Genomic DNA, 17,682 nt, shown 5'->3' with positions numbered 1-17,682 from the left:
GCAGAATGTTATTTAAATTACCACAAATCTGAGTATCTGTGAATTGGGTTTTCTTTTTCACAAACTGACAGTGGGAAGTTCTGTTGTATCTGTCAAAAATAGAGACACATTTTCCCCATGGAAAATTTTTTAAAGGAAAAATAATGTCCACAAGTTAAATATAAGCCACTTGAGGGCAGGGTCTTACTTTCTGTTGTTTCCCCAGCACCCCTGTATCTGGCACATTGGAGCACAATAAATCTTTACTGAATGATTTCTTTCTCTTTTGTAAACTAGAATCAAGTCAGAATGGTTTTTTGTTTTTTTTTTTTTTTTTTACTAATTTTTCTGTTTGTATGAATGCTATTCATTAGCTTTCTCTTACATGACTTTCATAATTGGAGGTGGAGAAAACAGCACATTTTGTTCTTAGTTATTTACAGAGACATAAACTTACTGAAAGGTACCTAAGACCTCAGACAAGAAGCAATAGACCAATTAGAAAAAATGCTCATTAAGTCATCAAATACTTTATATTACTTTCTTTTCTCTTTAATGAGAACAGTATGGCTAGAGCCTCTCAGCACTCCTATGAATGCTTTGAACAGGTAAGTTGTGGGCTATTAGCACTGGGGCATAGTAAGCAGGAAAACCAATCACATTTCCTAGTCATGCTTAATTTACATACTGTAATCTTATTAAATTTCGAACATCTTTTTAATTGAAAGTAAAGTCCAATTTGATCTTTGTTTTTATAGTTATGTAACTATTCAGCATACTCTTTTTAGGGGGAATTTCCTTTCAATAATAGATTACCTCCAAATATAATTGATTGTAGTTAGTAAGGATAAAATGCCACATAAATACTAAATTAGCCATCATCTATGTAACAAGTTAAAGTAAACTAATTAGTATAACAGTCATGTTTAACAAATCAGGGAATAAAATAAATTTTGAACTAATTTGGGGCAACTACTTAAAACTAACAGCAAATTTACAATTGACTGTTAGAGGAGGCTCCACCTACATGACACAGATAATCCAGATTGTTTACCAAATATGAAATTAACCTGAACACTGACCCCTGCCTACTTCTGCAATAATCAGATTTTTACTTGAAAATAGAATAGGCAGATTTTAATTTTTTCTGCCCGTTTTGAACAGTATACAAGGAACATTAGAATTGGAAACTAAGAATTTTGTAAGTTTTTTAAATCTTAGATTTTGAACAGCAGGTTCAAAGGTCTGCTTAGTTTTTAAATGACTCAAGTTCTCAGTAGGATGTTAAACCTTAATGTAGCCGTAGTTTTAAGTTAGACTAAGTACTTGATGACATTCTCATTGTTTCTCTTCCCCCCCCCCCCCGCCACCAAAACTCCTCATCCCATCCAGCTGTATCCCCCCTCCCCCCTAAAAAAGCCATCTGTGGGGAAAACTTTCTTGACTCTCCTGTAAAGTTGGTTCTTGATTATAACAGTTGTTTAATGTGTTTTCCCCATTAGATTGCAAGCTGCGAGACATCAGGAAACTTTTGCATATCATCCCTAGCAGAGTAGGCTAAAAAAATGGATTATTTAGTCTCAAGGCAAAAAAAAAGTCTCATAATTAGTGTGTAAACCACAACATACAATTCAGTCTATTCTTTGGAGCATTTAACTGTTTTCTGACTTTATAAGTATTTGATTTTAAACTTGTGCTTTCTTATACTGAGGCTTTTTTAAAAGATTAAAATTGAGCAGTAGTGTTGACAATCCCAAAGCTGAGGTATTTTACTGTAAATACTATAAAATACAATAAAAAATACAGAATGGTAATAGGTGATATAAGACAAAGTAAAAATCCTCTCTACCTTCCAATCTTCCAGTGGCACAAATGTAAACACAAGTTTCTTTAAAATACTGAAATTTATAAATATTCTAACAAGTCACGAGGCTTTGTTTCTTTATGGATTTGTTTCATATAGTGTTGAGATTCATTTAGAATATTAAGTATCACAACTGTTAGAGTAGGAATGAAACATTTATAATACAATAAGTTAACATTTCATTGCCAAAGCCCATTTTCTTCATATTTTATATTTATTCTTCCTCATTAAAATAATATTTTTCAAAACATATCCAACACCTATTGATCACCAATATTTTATAGTCTTATCTTGCAAGTGTAGCACATATATAATTAAGCAGTTGGTAAACATATAGAGATTGAGCACAAAAAAGGCCCACAAGTTACTGCTGTGTAAGGTATCTACAGACAGGTTGATTAGGCCAGTTGTTACATTTGACAGCAAGAAAAAAATCAGCTGGTTTCTGTTCATTGCTGTGATTAAACAAAGAGTGGGTTTCTTTCCTTCAGGTTCAGAGACTAGAGATTCTGAATGCTTTTTATCTGTAGCAGGTGAATGGATAAGTTTCCAAGAACATGGTACTGCTGCACCTTTAACTAGAAACTTGGCAAAACTCAAAATTATATCACCCAGTAATAAACTGCTAAGAAGGATCAGGCAAGAAGCAACTATCCAAATACAAAAGGCTAAATTGGCCATTCTTCGGGATGCCACTTCCACATTTACCTGAATGATGTAAAGAAAGATGAAGAGGACAGTAGCTGTCAGTAGAATATGATATGCTGCTTTTATCCAGTCTTTGATATGTGATCTTTTCTTAAGCACATATGACCCTGTTTGAACACCAGCCATGTGTATCGCCACGTACCCCAACGTAGAGATTATTCCTTCTCGGTTCGCATTTAATAAACCAACCCTTGTGCCATTGCCATCAGTGCCATACAAAATTAACCTTTTCAGGGGAGTAAAGTCAAGGGCTAGCTGGTATAATATGATAATGCTGATGGCCACAATCCAGGATTTATTTAGGGGGAAAATAATCAAGAGCAGTGATGTTATCAACTTCACAAATATTAGGGTAAAGAAAAAGTTCCAGTGAACTCCATACTCAGTTAAATGTTCCTGATAGTCTATGGATTTTATAATGACCAATCGTCCCATTCCTAGGAAGACTAATGGCCAAACAGAGTACAATGACCTTGTAAGATAGTAAAATCTGGACCCTTTTGTATATTTCCTCCTAACCTCTGGACAAACCATTGCAGTCCCAAAAACAAAGCCTCCTACTCCAAAATCCATTGCTCCTGTCCCATAGAGCTCGGTTTTGGCAAATCTTCTAGGAAAAAGTGGGAAGTCCACAGCCAAAATGGCAACAGCAGTAAATGCACTGTTAATTACACGGAAACAGGAGATGGCTGGAATGTGTTCTGATTCTAGACTGACTTTCAAGAATTTCTCATGGATTTTCTTGATGGGCATTCTGGCATAGCAAGTTCTCCTGCAGTATATTTGATAGAACAGCCCTGCCCCAAAGATGATTACAGCCAGGTACTCAAGGAGGACAAATGAAGAGAAAATGGTCAAAGTGGTCACCACGGGAACTATTATGAAAGCAAAGTCAATGAAGAATGGAGTTCTCCAGGTATGTGAAGAACATAAGTGCTGTGAGAGAATGATCAGAAGCCCTCTGCCCAGGATACAGAGTGCAGGCAAGCACAAGCCCTCGGTTACTTCAAGCACGCTTGTTCCATTATGATTACTGACAAAAGCTTCCTTCATCTGCTTTTGAGACATTTTTTTCTTCTTCCTATGTAAACAAGAGCAAAAGAATGCATTTGTGAAAAGCAATGTTTTTGTGGAATTGGCATAAATATGTACCTGAGTTGACTTTACTTATTCCTAAGTTTCAGTGCAGAATATAGGACTTGAAATTCTCCTTCTGAGGATTTAAAAAAATGTTTTTTCACTTTATTATATGTTTGTTTGATTTTTTGGGGGGGTAAGTTTTATTTATTTTTTTTTAATGAAGGTACTGGGGATTGAACCCCGGATCTCCTGCATGCTATGCACCCACAACCGAGCTATATTCTCCCCCTTTAAATTTTTTTTTTTACTTTATTGCATTTGTTTTCATTCCAAGTATTGTTGGAATAAGTCTAACACTAACACATGAGGGTAAGGATATCACACAAGTAGTATGAAATGATCGGTTAAAAGCTTTAGCTATTCTAAAGCAGACTCACAAAAGAAAGTGAAATAGATAATGGAATCATAGTAGGACAGGAATTCCTGTTACAGAGCATTATATATGACATGAAGATAATATAATGAAAATTTAATATACCTAACATGATTTAGAGTCAAGTCTCAAAAAGCAGCAGCGGGATAGGGAAAAACGTATTAGGTACACTTTGGAGCTGGGGGCCTTGGTTTCTATTTAGAGCCTCTCCGAACCTGTTGCCCCTAGTACAAAATCTGAGCCCCTCCAGTGATCTGAGCCCCAGGCTGCTCCTTATCTCATTTACAGGTTAAAATGTCGGTAGGTAGAATGGATGCTAATCGTAGAGTAGAGGCCCGAACGGTACATAAAAGTGTCAGTTGTTTTAAAGGGATATAAAACACCTCTCTGCTACATATGAATGTCTAAAAAGTGGCACAGAACACATTTGTTGGCCAAACGAGAACCATACTGAATAAAAGAACGCATGCATGCGTGGTGGCCTTTCTGGGCCCAGCAACAATACCTCCCGGGAATAAGCCGATTCAAATCGGTTGGCCTTTAAAAGAGGCTTTTTCCTGACAGACACAAGCGCCGGCCGCGCGGGCCCTTATACCTCACGCGCTCCTGGTGGTCTTGGCGCCCCCTCCGCACGGGGAAGTTTAAGCGGGCCGGGCCGCGGGGATCCCACCGCACCCGCCGGCCACGCGGAAGCCAGGCGTTTCCGCCTCCGGAGCGGCGCTTCCGGCTGGCGCCCGGAGGGCTGCGCTTCCGGGACAGCTGTCCGCGCCCAGGAGGCTCCCCACGCGCGTCCTTCCCTGCCATGGGCTTGCCCAGGTTGGGTCCTCTCGGGTCGCGGCCGTGGGCAGGTCAGCCAGAGGAGCCTGAGCGGAAAAGGCGGGTCCCGAACCTCACCACTGGCCCTCAGACCCCACGGCGAGGCCCGGTCAGTGGCTGGGTCCGGGGGCCTGGTTTCCCTACTGAGCGACCCACGGCCCCGTGAGGGCCCGGAGACCCAGAAGTCCCCACTCTTGGTCCCCTTCCCCCATCTTACTCCAGGATCTCAAGATACTTTGTCCGGGATCGAGCCCCCAACTCTGGATCCCGGCGTCCCGGGCGGGCCACGTGCGCCCCGCGCCGCGAGTGTGCGCCCCGCCCCAGGGGAGGAGCCGGCGGGCTCCTGGCCATGTGGTCTGAGCCGCAGCCGGCGGGTGTGCTCCGCAATTTTCGGCTTTCTCTCCTCCGGGGCTGGCTCACGCCCTTCCCTCCGCCCTCTTCTCCCGGGCTCTTCCCGCCGCCTCACCCGGCTCGCCCGTCTGCCTTTCCAGTCGGGCCCGGCGGGGGCCGCACGCTTGGCGGCTCAAGCCGTGGGACCGGTGAGTGCCACCTCCAGCCAGGTCCGAAGCCCTTCACGAGCACGAAGGAGCCGGAGAGGCCGGTGGGTCCCCGGAGCGCTAAGGAAGAAGGGGGAGCCTCTCCCTCCCCTTTCCGAAGCGCCGTTTCCCTTCCCTCTGCTTTTTTCTTTTTGACCCTCTCGTATCCCAGGAGGAGGTAGCCCAGCTTTTTGCCTTTTCCAGAACAAGGACCTTTCACGGTCACTGTGCCGGCAGGGGGCGGCCCGAGGTGGGGGAGATCCTGGCCCCAGCTCCTCCATTCTCCTTACCTAGGTACCCAGGAAGGGGCAGCTGGCCCGGGGAGGCAATAGGACAACCGCGCCCTTGGCTGGGGTCACGTCCACCTTCCCGGGAAGGACAAACCCTCCCCGTGCCAGCTGCTTCCGGAGCGGCATCCCAGCCCTGGGTCCGCCGCACACCGCGCCGGACTAGGAGTGCCCGGTTCCCGCCGGTAATCTGGGGGCGAGGCCGGCAGGCCTCCCAGGACCCTTACCCTGCTCTTCTCGTCTGTCCTCTCACTGTCCTCTGAGCCGAGAAAGAACCTGAAGCTGGGGGGAAGGGGTCGGAGGGGAATGGGAGGAAGGGTGGGAGGAACTGATGATCAGGTTGCTGCTTGCCTTGCCTTGGCTAGGTGTTTCATCTATTCATTACCGTCTCCCTCCAGCCCACAGTAGTTACACCCTTCACACCCTTTCCAGAAATTCTTGGCTTGTAACCGCGAAGCCGACAGGGAGCAAGAGCTAGGAGAACTGGAGAAAACTGCTCTAATTAGTTGATTCTGGCTGGAAGTGGACCCTGCATCGTAATAAACCAACATTTGCAAAGCGCTCTCAGAGGTACTGCCACCCCATTTGATCCTTAACTCAGCGCTGTGAGGTCTGGATATTGGTAGTCCTTTTTGCAAACGAAGAAACGGAATAAGGTTTAGAGAGCTCTTGTGAACTGTGTTTTAGGGCTTGTGGGCTTTGGATTCTAACCCCACAATCTGTTATGCTCCCCCTCTGGTCCTCTGTCTTAAATCAGTTTCCAGTTGAGGGAGCTTTGTTGGCCTTGAGTCTTGGGAACCTTTTACATGGCAGTCCCTTGTCCAGGGTGAATGTGTCCAACACAGTCCTGATTCCCTCCTCTGCCTGAATTGTCCTTTTTCCAGTTTCCATGAAAGTCCCTATCCCTGAATTCTTTCAAAGGCTAGATGTATTCAGAATCTCAAGAAAGTCTCTACCAAGGTCAGTCCATTACAGACATCCCTCGTCCTCATCCCTTCTTGTTGGGGAAGTGTGAAACCTGGGTAATTCTGAATCTGAGAGTCACAGTTTTTCAGAGACAGGCCTAGGGCCTCACAGTACCCCCTCTCTGAAATCTTCACTTTGTTAAAATTGACACTGGACTGTTCCACCTGATTAGTGCCTCCGAATGGGTTATCCCTTCTTAGTGACAGTACCAACAATATTCTCCCTCTGAGTGAGGATTCAGATTTGTACTTTGTCAGGTACTTTCAATCTATGACCTCATTGACCTTCACAACCTCTCCTTGTGAGGTAGCTTTTACTATCCCCATTTTCAAGATGAGGAATCAAGGTGGGCCAGGGAGACAAGGTGGCTTACCGGTGAAGGACTGAGCTGTGATTCCCCTCCCACCCAGCAGCCTTCCTGGAACATCAGGAGTTGACTCCAGCCTCCCCGCCCCATGGACTACTGGCTACACTAAGATAGGATATTTCTGTCTACTGGAGAGGATGGAGCATGAGGCTTCTCTGTCTTCCACAGTCCTCATCCTCCATGGCACACTGACCCAGAAGATTTGCGGCCCCACCCCAAACCCCTGTAGTAAAAGTTGCCCTGGAGGAGCGCAGGGAGCCTCAAGGAGGCGCTCATAAAAGTTTTTCCTGCTCCCTAATTGGTAGAGGGCGGGACAAACTCTCCCTCTCTGCTGAGGCTCGCCCTGATCCTCATTTTGGTTCCTCCTGCCTGGTGGGAGGAGAGTGAGTGAGTCACCCTGGAGAAGCCCTCACCTGTGTCTGGCCTTGGTCTTCTCTCTCATGCCACAGGCTCTAGGGTGACTTGTCTCAGAGATTCCTTGAGAACTGAGCCCTTTGCTGGACCCATGCCCGAGCCTGTGCCCCCATGACCAGGTGGACAGCAGCTCCTGGTGCCTGCAACCCAGAACCCTGGCTGACCGCATTGAAGCAGGATGCTCCAGCAGGTAAAGTCTGCCCACCCTTAGACAACCCAGGCCCTCAAGCACCTGAAGCACCTCTGCGTCTTTCACTTGCCCAGATGAAGCTTCCACTACCCTAACCTGGAAGGAAAGACCATTTTAAGATCTTTCTTTCTCTTTTCACACAGTCACTCCAATGCCTTTCACCTGTCACCAGGAAGCTCTTCCTGATACCTGATTTGAATCTCTCCTATTGTGGTTTTTATCTCCTCTTCCTGGGATGTGTAAGGGCATCCTAAGGGCATTTTGGTGACCTTACAGGTCTGAACTAGTGAGGGAGCCCTGAGAGATGTCCCTTGCAGCCTGAGTTATTAAAGCAAGTGGAAGTCTGGGGCTTCCAAGAGGAGATGTTCCTTGAGGCTGAGCCTTAAAGGACAAGTAGGAGTTATCCAAGTAAAGAAGGAAAATAAGCAGTCCAGGCAAAGAGATCAGCCTGTGCAAAAATGTGGAAGCTGACCTATGTGGAAATACGCAAGGATTCCACTGAATGGATCATGGGGTGCATGGGGGGTTGCTACTGGGACATGAAACCTGCCCTTACTCCAGACCTCTGCCCCTCTGGAAAGTCTCCTATGGCCCCAGGCCTGCAGGATTCCAAATCACCCTCTACTGTGGAGCTGCATCTCATACCCATATCATCCTTCACATGCAGCTCTTGGCCCCAAGAGAAAACCAGGAGATACTTGCTGAGTTTTTATTTATTGAGTGTTCCCCCTGGCGCTGAGGCAGATGTTTCAGATGATAACCTGCCCTCAAGGAACTCACGGTCTAGGGGAGAAGGCAGGTAAGACAGGATGACTGAGTGTGAGGTCATCCAGCCTCAAGGGAGCCACGGTCAACACTGCTGCGTGACCTTCTCCCCGCCTTTTGGCTCGTGAAACAGGCTAGAGGCTGGAGAGAAGCAAACAGGGCAGTTGTCTGCTCTGGGCTTTTTTATTATCCATTTTTAGTTTATTTCTTTTCTTATGAAAAAAGCAGTAGTTTTCATCATAAGTGTTCTAGCAGCTGCTCCATGTTGAGCCCTGCTATGTAGTAGGCATTATATTAATCATTTTACACGTATAGCTTTGTTTAGTCCTTGAGAAAGATACAGCGTTGTATGTGCAGTGCGGCTACGTTCCCATTTCGGAGATAAGGCTCAGAGAAGTTAAGTGACTTATTCAAGGTCACATTCATCATAAGCAATGTGGAAAATATAAATAAGCAAAAAGAACATTAAAATTACCCATGATTGTACTACCCAGAGATAACCAACGTTTTAGAGAATATCCTAGATCTTTTTCTCTAAATGTGTATTTTTAAAACATTTAAAGATACTTTTTGTAACTGCTTTATTCTATAGTAAGAATGTACTATAATTTAAGCCACTGTTTGGACATTTGGGTTGTTTTCAATTGTTCTACAATTATAAGTGTTTCTATGTACAGTGAACATTCTTATGGCCATTACACAGGATTATTTTCTAGAAGCAGAATTGCAGGTTGAAAGCACATATAGTTTTAAGGCCCTTGATATATTATTGTCTAATTAGAAGAGCTGCTTTTAATAGAATAACTAGTAATAGCTAACTTTTGGTGGCAAATACCAGATGCCTTTTCTAAATACCTTGTGTGCTTATCAGTATCTATGAGGTAGGTCCTACCTCCACTCCCATTTTACAGATGAGGAAAATTGAGGCACAAAGAGATTAGGAAACTTACATAAGGTTATACGACTAGGAAGTGGTAGAATCAAGATTCTAACCCTGACAATCTAGCTTTCAGTTCTGGGCCAAGGGCCATTATATTCAGCTGCCTCTCTGGTTGGATCAGAGCTGCTCATAAATTATGGCTGGGTTTGTGGCTGATTTCCTTTTTACCCCTAGGACGGAGGGATTTGCCTCCATACTCAGCATGGAGGTCAAGAGCCTGCCTTGTGCGTTATGGTGGGCCCAAGTTCAAAGAACAGGCAATACCTTTGGAAAGAAACTATTACTGAGCCTCTCAGATGACACTTGCCACTTTAGCTGGAGAGGTTTGAACTTTAAGGTTCATTCGTCTCATTGGAAACCCACACATGTTATATCACAGACCCCTTCCTCCAAAAGCAGATTTCAGCCAGGTTATTCCTGTCTTCTCCTACTCCTCACACCATCTTCCCTGCAGCCCCCAGGGAGGGAAGAGGAGAAATGGGATCATGGGAGGAAAATGGGGAGAGGAAACGTGAAAAATGTTGGCACTGAGGATGGGCGAGGGGGAAAGGGCCTTTCCCCTTGGTGCTCGTTCTTGACCTCATCTGACTTCTGAGCCAGGCTTCCTCTCAAGTAGACCAGGGCAGCAGGAGCTAATTAATCAGCTAGACTAAATTTAAGCCCCAGGAGGCAGATGATGAAGGCATGGGGCTACCTCACAGCTGATTTTTCATCTCAGGCTGAATAGTCTCTTTCAAAAGAGGTCCAAATCATTGTTCTTTTCCTTTGTAAGACTCCTGCAGCAGCCCCCCGCCTTGGGCCCCAGTAAGGCTGGTAGCTGGCCAGGCTGGAGGCTGGAACTCATGGCAGGGAGAGACGATAGCATTTATTCATTTGCTGAGTGCCTGCCGTGTGCCAGGCACTAACTGCTTTGTGTATCTCTCCTTATTTTTCTTCCTAACAGCCCTATGAGTTGGTTTTATTTTCCTTTATTTATAAATTAAGAAACTGTGGCTCAGAGAGGTTAAGAAACTTATACAAGCTCATAGGTCTAGAAGGGGGCAGAGCTGAAATTTGAACATCCAGACTATGATACTAGAGGCCTGTTCTCTTTCTACTCTACAGGCCCCAACCTTTCATAGCTGCCAGCTGGCCTGAGCCTCAGCTCTCCTGGTCCTGTTATTCCCTCCTAGGTTAATGGCCACAGTTCAGGCTCTGATGCCCAAGGCAGGGAATCCCTCAGAGAAGACCTGCAGGAGTTCCTGGGTGGGGAGGTCCCGCTGCACCAGCTGGATGACCTCACCAAGGTGAATCCTGTGACGCTGGAGACAGGTACGGACACCCCCTCCTCGAGTGTGTGGTCTCCAAGAGCGTGGAGGTGTGATGAGGGTATTCAACACCGCTGCCCCTGGCCAGGCGGAGGCAGGCAGGACTCCTGACCTGGAGCCAGAGGGGCAGACCTCTGCCTGGCAGCCGCCCCCAGGCTCCTTAGCAGAGGCTTTGCTCCAGATGTGGGGCTCATCTTAATTAGATCTTGTGGCACTTGGCTAATTGCAGAGGGAGCACTGTTGGGCGGATGTTTGTCTGAATATGCAGTTATGTCTCCGTTTGAGCCAGAGTCTGCTAAAGGCACCTCTGCCTCAGTCCTGAGGTGTCTGCAGGCCCGGTACACAGCTGACACGTTCTACACCAATGCTGGCTGCACCCTGGTGGCTCTGAACCCCTTCAAGCACGTCCCTCAGCTCTACTCGCCAGAGCTGATGAGAGAGTACCATGCTGCTCCTCAGCCCCAGGTAAGACACAGCTGTTTCCTGTGGCCTCAGGGCTCCCCCTCCTCCTGTAGGCCACCTTGTAGCTTCCTAGTCCTTATCCATGTATTCACCGGCCATGCAGTCCTGCACAGTTGGCTGGTGCCATGGCCCTGCCCACCAGGAGCTCACAGAATTTTGGATGCATAACAGTAGGTGTATAGTGGAAGATAAAGAAATACTTGTTCAGCTGATTTTGGAACCTAAAATAGGGACATAGGAGAGATGATTTTTTTTTCTTGTTTGTCAACTTATTAATAGGAAAGGACTTACAAGAGGACATTTGTGTATTTACCAAACCACTTTTTTAGAAAAGAATAAAATTACATGAAATAAGGATTTCCCTAGAAAATTCGCATGTTCATCCCCACTGACAGGAACGAGGAATAACTTCTTATGGGGGTGGCTACGGGACTGGTGCAGCCAGGGAATGGACTAGCTGATGTTAAAAAACAGGGAGAAGCAAGGCAGGAGGAGGGTCCAGAAAGCTTCTTCACCTGGGGTGAGATAATTACTCTGGAAGCTGGGGGAGCTGGGTTCAGGAAGGTGAGACAGGAGACAGGGAGAACAGTTGGAGGCTTTGTAACAGTCCAGGTGAGAGGTGGATGGGGCGAGGGCAGGAGGAGAGAGGGAAGGTTCTGACACCACCCAGAATGATGCTTTCTCCCTTCAAGAAGCCGTGGGTAAGTGTTCAGTCCTGGCTGGGGGGTGCTGGGCTGGCTTGGCTTTGTGCAGGTGGCCTGGCTCATGCATGGTTAGTGTTTGAGTGGGAGCCAGGGGAGATCTGAGAGCCCATAGATTACTGACTGTCTGTCTCCTCAAAGGTAAAGCCATGTCATGGTCCCCTCTGTTTCCTCAGGGCCCAGCACATTGAGGACAATTAATATTTGTTGATGGAAAGGAGAACGGAGACTTTGGAATTAAGTCACATGGATGCATTTTTTTGCTGAATGGCCTTGATAAGGTTATTTAACCCCTCTGAAACTCAACTATAAAACAGGGTTAGCTATTCCACTAATGCACAGACTTCTTAGGCAAAGTTCTTGTGAAGTACAATTACATAAAATAATAAATAGAATAAAACTATGAAGATGGGAGGATAAAGTGTTAATGTCATAGACTGGGCAAGGCCAGCACTGCTTCCAGACTGAGAGAAGATGAATGGATAAAACCACCGTGGGGATCCCACAGTTGGGCCTCACATTGTTACTTGCAGGAAATTTTTCTAGAGGAAGCCTTCTGGGACTACTGTTGTCAACCTCCCCATCTCAGCTGTCATTAGATCAATCACTCCTTGAAGACAGGTGTTCTCTCATGTGACCTTTCACCCCTTGATGTTTCAGAAACTGAAGCCCCACATCTTCACTGTGGGTGAACAGACCTACAGGAATGTCAGGAGCCTGATTGAGCCAGTCAACCAGTCTATTGTCGTCAGTGGAGAGAGCGGTGCTGGGAAGGTAGGAGGACCTCTTTCCCACCCTGTCAGCTTCGCGACTAGCTGGACGAGCAGAGGGGCAGGGGGCGTTACTCCTCGAGGAGCCATTTGCTGCCTAGTCCTTCCCAGATAGGCTGGCTTAAGCCGGGAGTCAGTGGGTATGCACTGGGCAGGAATTCAGGAGGCAGGGTTTTTGTCCGGGCTCTTCCACCGGCTCTGCTGTAACCCTGGGTGAGATACTTTCCTGTCTAAGCCTTCGTTTTCTCATTGAAGGGCTCTCCCAGCTCTGACACCACTGGAAACAAAAGTCAGCTGTTGGGGGTACCAGCATGGTGATTAAGAGCACATTGAAAGATGTTTAGCTTCTACAAACCTCAGTTCTTTCACCTGTGAAGTGATAGGGCAGGAACGGCCAACACCTAACTCCTGGGACTTCTGTGAGAATTAAATGAACCAGTGCACAGAAGGCACTTGGTGGCATGCTTAGCATATGGCCCCACTCCTTCAAAAGGAGAGGATTTTTTGGGATGTAGACCACCTGTACCTCTGGGTTGCCCTCAATGGCAAGGGCAGTGCATTGGGCCGACTGTGAGGAAGGACAGAAGTTCCTGGTGTGGTCATGTGGTCCCAGGCGGCAAAACCACTACAGGTGAGACAGAATTGTACAAGGATGCACAGCTGGTCAGGGGAGGCCACTGGCCCAGGCTTCGCCACCTTCTTGCCAAGGCTCACCAGCCGCCCCACCCTTTCCTCAACGTTACCTTCACAAGGGATTCTTTGGACCATAAACCCTTTCTGCCTACACGCACCCGTGAGAGCAGTGCTGAGCACTGAGCACCTGCCAAGTTCTAGGCCCCAGGCTAGCCAGTAAGGAGCGGCACAGGGCGGGGACAGGGATGACAATGCAGCATCCGGCTTTCCGGGGGATCTTAGGCCCCTGAGAAAGACAAGGAAACAAATGAAAGCAGCATGCTGTAGTGGTAAGGGCTAGGATGTGGGTGAGGAAGGGATCTCTGAGAGCTGTATCAAGGTAGCCAGTCCCCACCTCCTGGCCAAAGCCCACTGTCCCCCAGAATTTCCCTGGGGAGCTGAGGCTGGGTGTGGTATCTTTTTAAAATTTATTTTTAATAAATAGTAATATAGCTACGTGGTTCAAAAATCAAGCAATACTACAAAGGCTTACAAAGAAAAACAGCAACCCTGCCCCATACGTCTCAACCCTATTCCCTCTCTCCAGAGGCAACTACTTTCACACATTCTAGCAGTTTGGGTGCCTGCATCCATATTTCTAAACAACATGCCTCTTTTATTAGTTATTGATGTTTCACTTTTGGACCTTATCTGTTAATTTCCTACTTTGATGAGGATTTAGCCCTGTTTCCCTGGCCCCAAATACATAATGTAATTATGTCAGTTTCTAGGTAAGTTCTTCCTATTAACAACCATGTATGTGTTGTTCACGGCAGAGCCGTGTAATATACTATGATTATATTTCCCTTCTTGTACAATTTTCACTTTCCCTGTACTTAATAATTGCCCCCATTTTTCACTTGTTCAGTTTCTGTATACCTATTATTAATTCATCATCAAACTTGTCACCAAAACTGGACACCACCTACCCAACCGGCAAGTATATCAGGTACTCTTTGTTCTTGGTGACGCCCTTCCTAGCGCCCTCACATCTCCTGCTCCCATCTGGACTGGTGGCTGCCAAGGGCTGCTGCCACACAGCTCTTACCTGGGAGCTGTCTGCCTGGCTCTGGGGATCCAGATTGCCATCTGTCCTGTGATAAATCTCCTGTTGTTGGAGTGCAGAGGCTTCGTCTTCTTCCTTCACTGCCTTGTTTTTATGAAGCATAGTAGCTTCCTGACAAAGGTTACATGGAGAGCATATTTTGAGTTATTGCATATCTGACAATGTTTATTCTGCCTTAATTTGATATGTTGGCAGGACTTTATCATTTCAAGTTGGAAATAATTTTCTTCCCATATTTAGAAGTTATTTCCTTATATATTCTGTTGAGAGTCCCAGTCCATAAATGGTGATTTGTGTTTTCTATCCAAAAATTTTTAGGGTCATCTTTTTTATCCGTAGGTGTTAAAATTCATAGTGACGTGTCTTGATATGGTCTTTTCTCATTTGCTTATGCTGGATACTTTTTATGGTTTTGTTTTGTTTTGTTTTTTTACCTTTTTTTTTTTTGAGTTATAGTCATTTTACAATGTTGTGTCAATTTCCAGTGTAGAGCACAATTTTTCAGTTATACACGGACATACATATATTCATTGTCGCATTTTTTTTTTCGCTGTGAGCTATTATGGGTCTTTTGAACCTTGAAACTCATGTCCTTTTGTGTGTGAAAATATTTTTGTATTGTATCTAATAATTGAATAATTTACTCCCCTTGTTCCTTTCTGGAACTCCTATTGGTAGAAAGTTTAATTAATTGCCTAGAAAGTATCCTTATTTTTCTCCCCTATTCTATATTTGGTTCTGTCTTCTGGGAGATATTCTCTACCCTTCAGTTGTTTTGAATTTTGATTTCTAAGAGTTGCTTTTTGTCCCCTGAATTCCCCCCCAGCAACCTGGTCTTATCTCAGAGGTTCATTATCTTTGAGAATATTTCATGATTTTTGCTTATCTTCTGCTCCTCTCATTTCTGTTTCCAAAATTTATTTCTACTTCCTCCTAGTTCTTTTTCTCCCTTTGTTTGTGATATTTGTCATTCATTTAGTTTATCAGATAGTTATTATTCTTGAATTTCTATTCGTACTTAAGAATAAGACATTAAGCAACTGATCAGAATCTTTTATGTTTATGGATAGGAAGTCTCACTATCGGTAGCTTCCTAAACTTGTGGGACCAGAAGAGTTTCTTCGAATCTCATCATTAGAGGGGTAGAAACTATAGTTAAGTGGAAATGATAAACATTAAAAACACAAACAGCTCCTTCATGCTTATCAGCAGACTAGACATTCAGAATACATCAATGAACTTGAGAATGGGTCAATAGAAATGAAAAAACAGAGAGAAAATTGAAAAACAAAGTGCATCTAAGGGCTTTCGTACAGTATCAGGTGGTTTACCATACTTGTAATTAGTGTCCCAGGAGAAAAGAGAGAATGTTAGTGAGAAGTAATATCTTAGAAAATAAACAAAAGATGGCAGGCACAGATCCTAGAAGTCCAGGAAACACTAAGCAAGATGAATACAAAGAAAATACATCTAGGCACATTATAGTCAAATTGCTGAAAAACGAAACATAAGTAAAAAATCTTAAAGGAAGCCAAGAAAAACATACATAAAGAGAAGTAAAGATCAGATAACCAGCATCTTGTCAAAAATTGCAAGCCCAAAGATAATACAGTGACATCTTTAAAGTGCCAAAAGAAAATGTCAGCCTAGAATTCTGTTACCATCAAAAATATCTTTCCAAAATAAAAGTGAAGTAAAGATTTTTTCAGACAAAAGTTGAGAAATTCATTGCCAGCAGATCTATACTACAAGAAATATTAGAGGAATTTCTTTAGGACAAAGGAATATGAAACCAGGTGAATATTTAGATTGATAAAAAGAAATAAAGAGCATTGAAAATGTAAGATCTTATTTTTCATGTATCTTTAAAAGATAACTCACTTCAAGACAAAAATAGTAATAATCTACCATAGAGACACAATGGAATGATGAAAGTACTAAATTCAACCATTTTCATTTAAAAGAAGGAAAAAATACCAAAAATGACATGGAACAAATCAAAAAGAAATAGGGGGAGAGTATAGGTCAGTGGTAGAGTGCATGCTTAGCATGCACAAGGTCCTGGGTTCAATCCCCAGCACCTCCATTAAAAATAAATAAACAAACAAACAAACCTTATTACCACCCTCCCCCAAAAATAAAAAGAAAGAAGAAATAATGAGATGATGGATTTAAATCCAGCCATCGTGATTATTACATTAAATGTAAATGGACTAAACTCTCCAATTAAAGACAGAATTGGATTTCTTTTAAAAGGCAAAACTTACGTTGTATGATGTCTTTAAGAAACCCACTGTAAAGACATAGATATGTTCAAAGGAAGAGAATGGGAAAAGATACACCATTCCAACGCTTATCAAAGGAAAGCAGAAGTAACTATACATTAATACACAAAGCAAAAAAACAATTGAAAGGAGAAGTAAATAAAATCAAAATTAATAGTTTGAGATTTGCATATTTTTTTGAGTACACATGGAACTCAAGTGTAACATTCACCAATATGGACTGTCTTCTGAGCCACAAAACAAATCTGTCTGAAAAGATTAAGATACAAACTATGTTCCCATCCCAAGTAGAACTGAACTAGAAATAAATAACAAAGATACCTGGAAAATCCCAAAGCACTTGGAAATTAACACCCTTCTAAGTATCCTGTGGGTCAAAGAAGTAATCACAAGGGATATTAGAAAACACTTTGAATTGCATGAAAATGAAAGCACAACATATCAAAATTTGTGCTTAAAGAAAAAGCAGTGCCTAAAGGGAAATTTATTGTAGTGTTAGATGCTTATATTAGAAAAGAATAAACTCAAGTCATTGCTTTGAGCTTCTGCTTATTTAAGAGGAAAAAAGAATAAAGTAAAACCAAAGTAAGCAGAAGAAGAAAATAAAGTGGACAAAAAAACGGTAAAATAGAAACAAAAATAATAAAGTAAGTGAAATCAGTAACTCTTTTAGAAGATTAATAAAATTAATAACCCACTAGTTAAATTTAAAGAGAGAAAAAGACAAATTATGAATGTCAGAAAATAAAAGAATAGACATCACTAAAGGTCCTATAGATGAGAGATTTTATTAACTTTATCAATAAATTCTACAATTTAATGAAAAGGAGAAATATTTTGAAATACACAAACTGCTGAAGCTCACACAAGAAGAAATATATAACCTGAATATCTAAGTATATGAAAGAGGTTTAAGTCATAGTTAAAAACCTTTTCTCGTAGAAAGCTCCAGGCCCAGGTAGCTTCACTCTGTGGATTCTACCTGGTATTTAAGGAAGTAATGTTACCAATTCTGTACAGATTCTTTTCAGAAAATAGAAGAGAGGGAACACCTCCCACCTCAGAGAAAGACCT

The 17,682-nt window shown here is 43.6% G+C and overlaps 2 protein-coding genes across 8 annotated transcripts in view; one reads left to right on the top strand and one right to left on the bottom strand.

Moving 5' to 3' along the window:
• Positions 1-1,723: 1,723 nt before the first annotated feature.
• Positions 1,724-6,032, bottom strand: PIGW (phosphatidylinositol glycan anchor biosynthesis class W). Of its 5 annotated transcripts, none has more exons than XM_072940283.1 (2): positions 5,931-6,032; positions 1,724-3,632 (listed from the first exon to the last, which is right to left on the bottom strand). In XM_072940283.1, exon 2 carries the CDS (start codon positions 3,617-3,619, stop codon positions 2,111-2,113), a length of 1,509 nt encoding a protein of 502 aa, XP_072796384.1. In that variant the 5' UTR covers positions 3,620-3,632; positions 5,931-6,032; the 3' UTR covers positions 1,724-2,110. The 5 variants fall into 5 exon arrangements, with proteins under 5 accessions (XP_072796384.1, XP_006213375.2, XP_072796383.1 ...); XM_006213313.4 differs by lacking the exon at positions 5,931-6,032 and adding an exon at positions 5,098-5,203; XM_072940282.1 differs by lacking the exon at positions 5,931-6,032 and adding an exon at positions 4,660-4,975.
• MYO19 (myosin XIX) overlaps positions 5,232-17,682 on the top strand; it is a 31,901-nt gene continuing 19,450 nt past the window's right edge. For all 3 annotated transcript variants that reach the window (XM_031685227.2, XM_015247165.3, XM_031685228.2), the window contains exons 1-6: positions 5,232-5,481; positions 6,136-6,273; positions 7,486-7,640; positions 10,518-10,656; positions 10,969-11,117; positions 12,476-12,589. In XM_031685227.2, coding sequence (XP_031541087.1) covers positions 7,629-7,640; positions 10,518-10,656; positions 10,969-11,117; positions 12,476-12,589 — 414 coding nt within the window. In that variant the 5' untranslated portion in view covers positions 5,232-5,481; positions 6,136-6,273; positions 7,486-7,628. The remainder of the gene's footprint in view (positions 5,482-6,135; positions 6,274-7,485; positions 7,641-10,517; positions 10,657-10,968; positions 11,118-12,475; positions 12,590-17,682) is intronic.

This window comes from Vicugna pacos, chromosome 16 (genome assembly GCF_048564905.1).
Source record: "Vicugna pacos chromosome 16, VicPac4, whole genome shotgun sequence".
In the NCBI taxonomy this organism is placed as follows: Eukaryota; Metazoa; Chordata; class Mammalia; order Artiodactyla; family Camelidae; genus Vicugna; species Vicugna pacos.
The sequence above is the reverse complement of the archived record's forward strand: the minus strand, read 5'-3'. Positions and strand labels throughout refer to the sequence as shown.

What these genes read in the sequence shown, in the direction of transcription:
- PIGW (XM_072940282.1), bottom strand. Translation starts at nt 4,868, where the DNA reads ATGGCAGGGAAGGACGCGCGTGGGGAGCCTCCTGGGCGCGGACAGCTG. An exon ending in GACCACCAGGAGCGCGTGAG is followed by an intron (nt 3,633 to 4,659) that starts GTATAAGGGCCC and finishes TTGTTTACATAG; the next exon opens with GAAGAAGAAAAAAATGTCTC.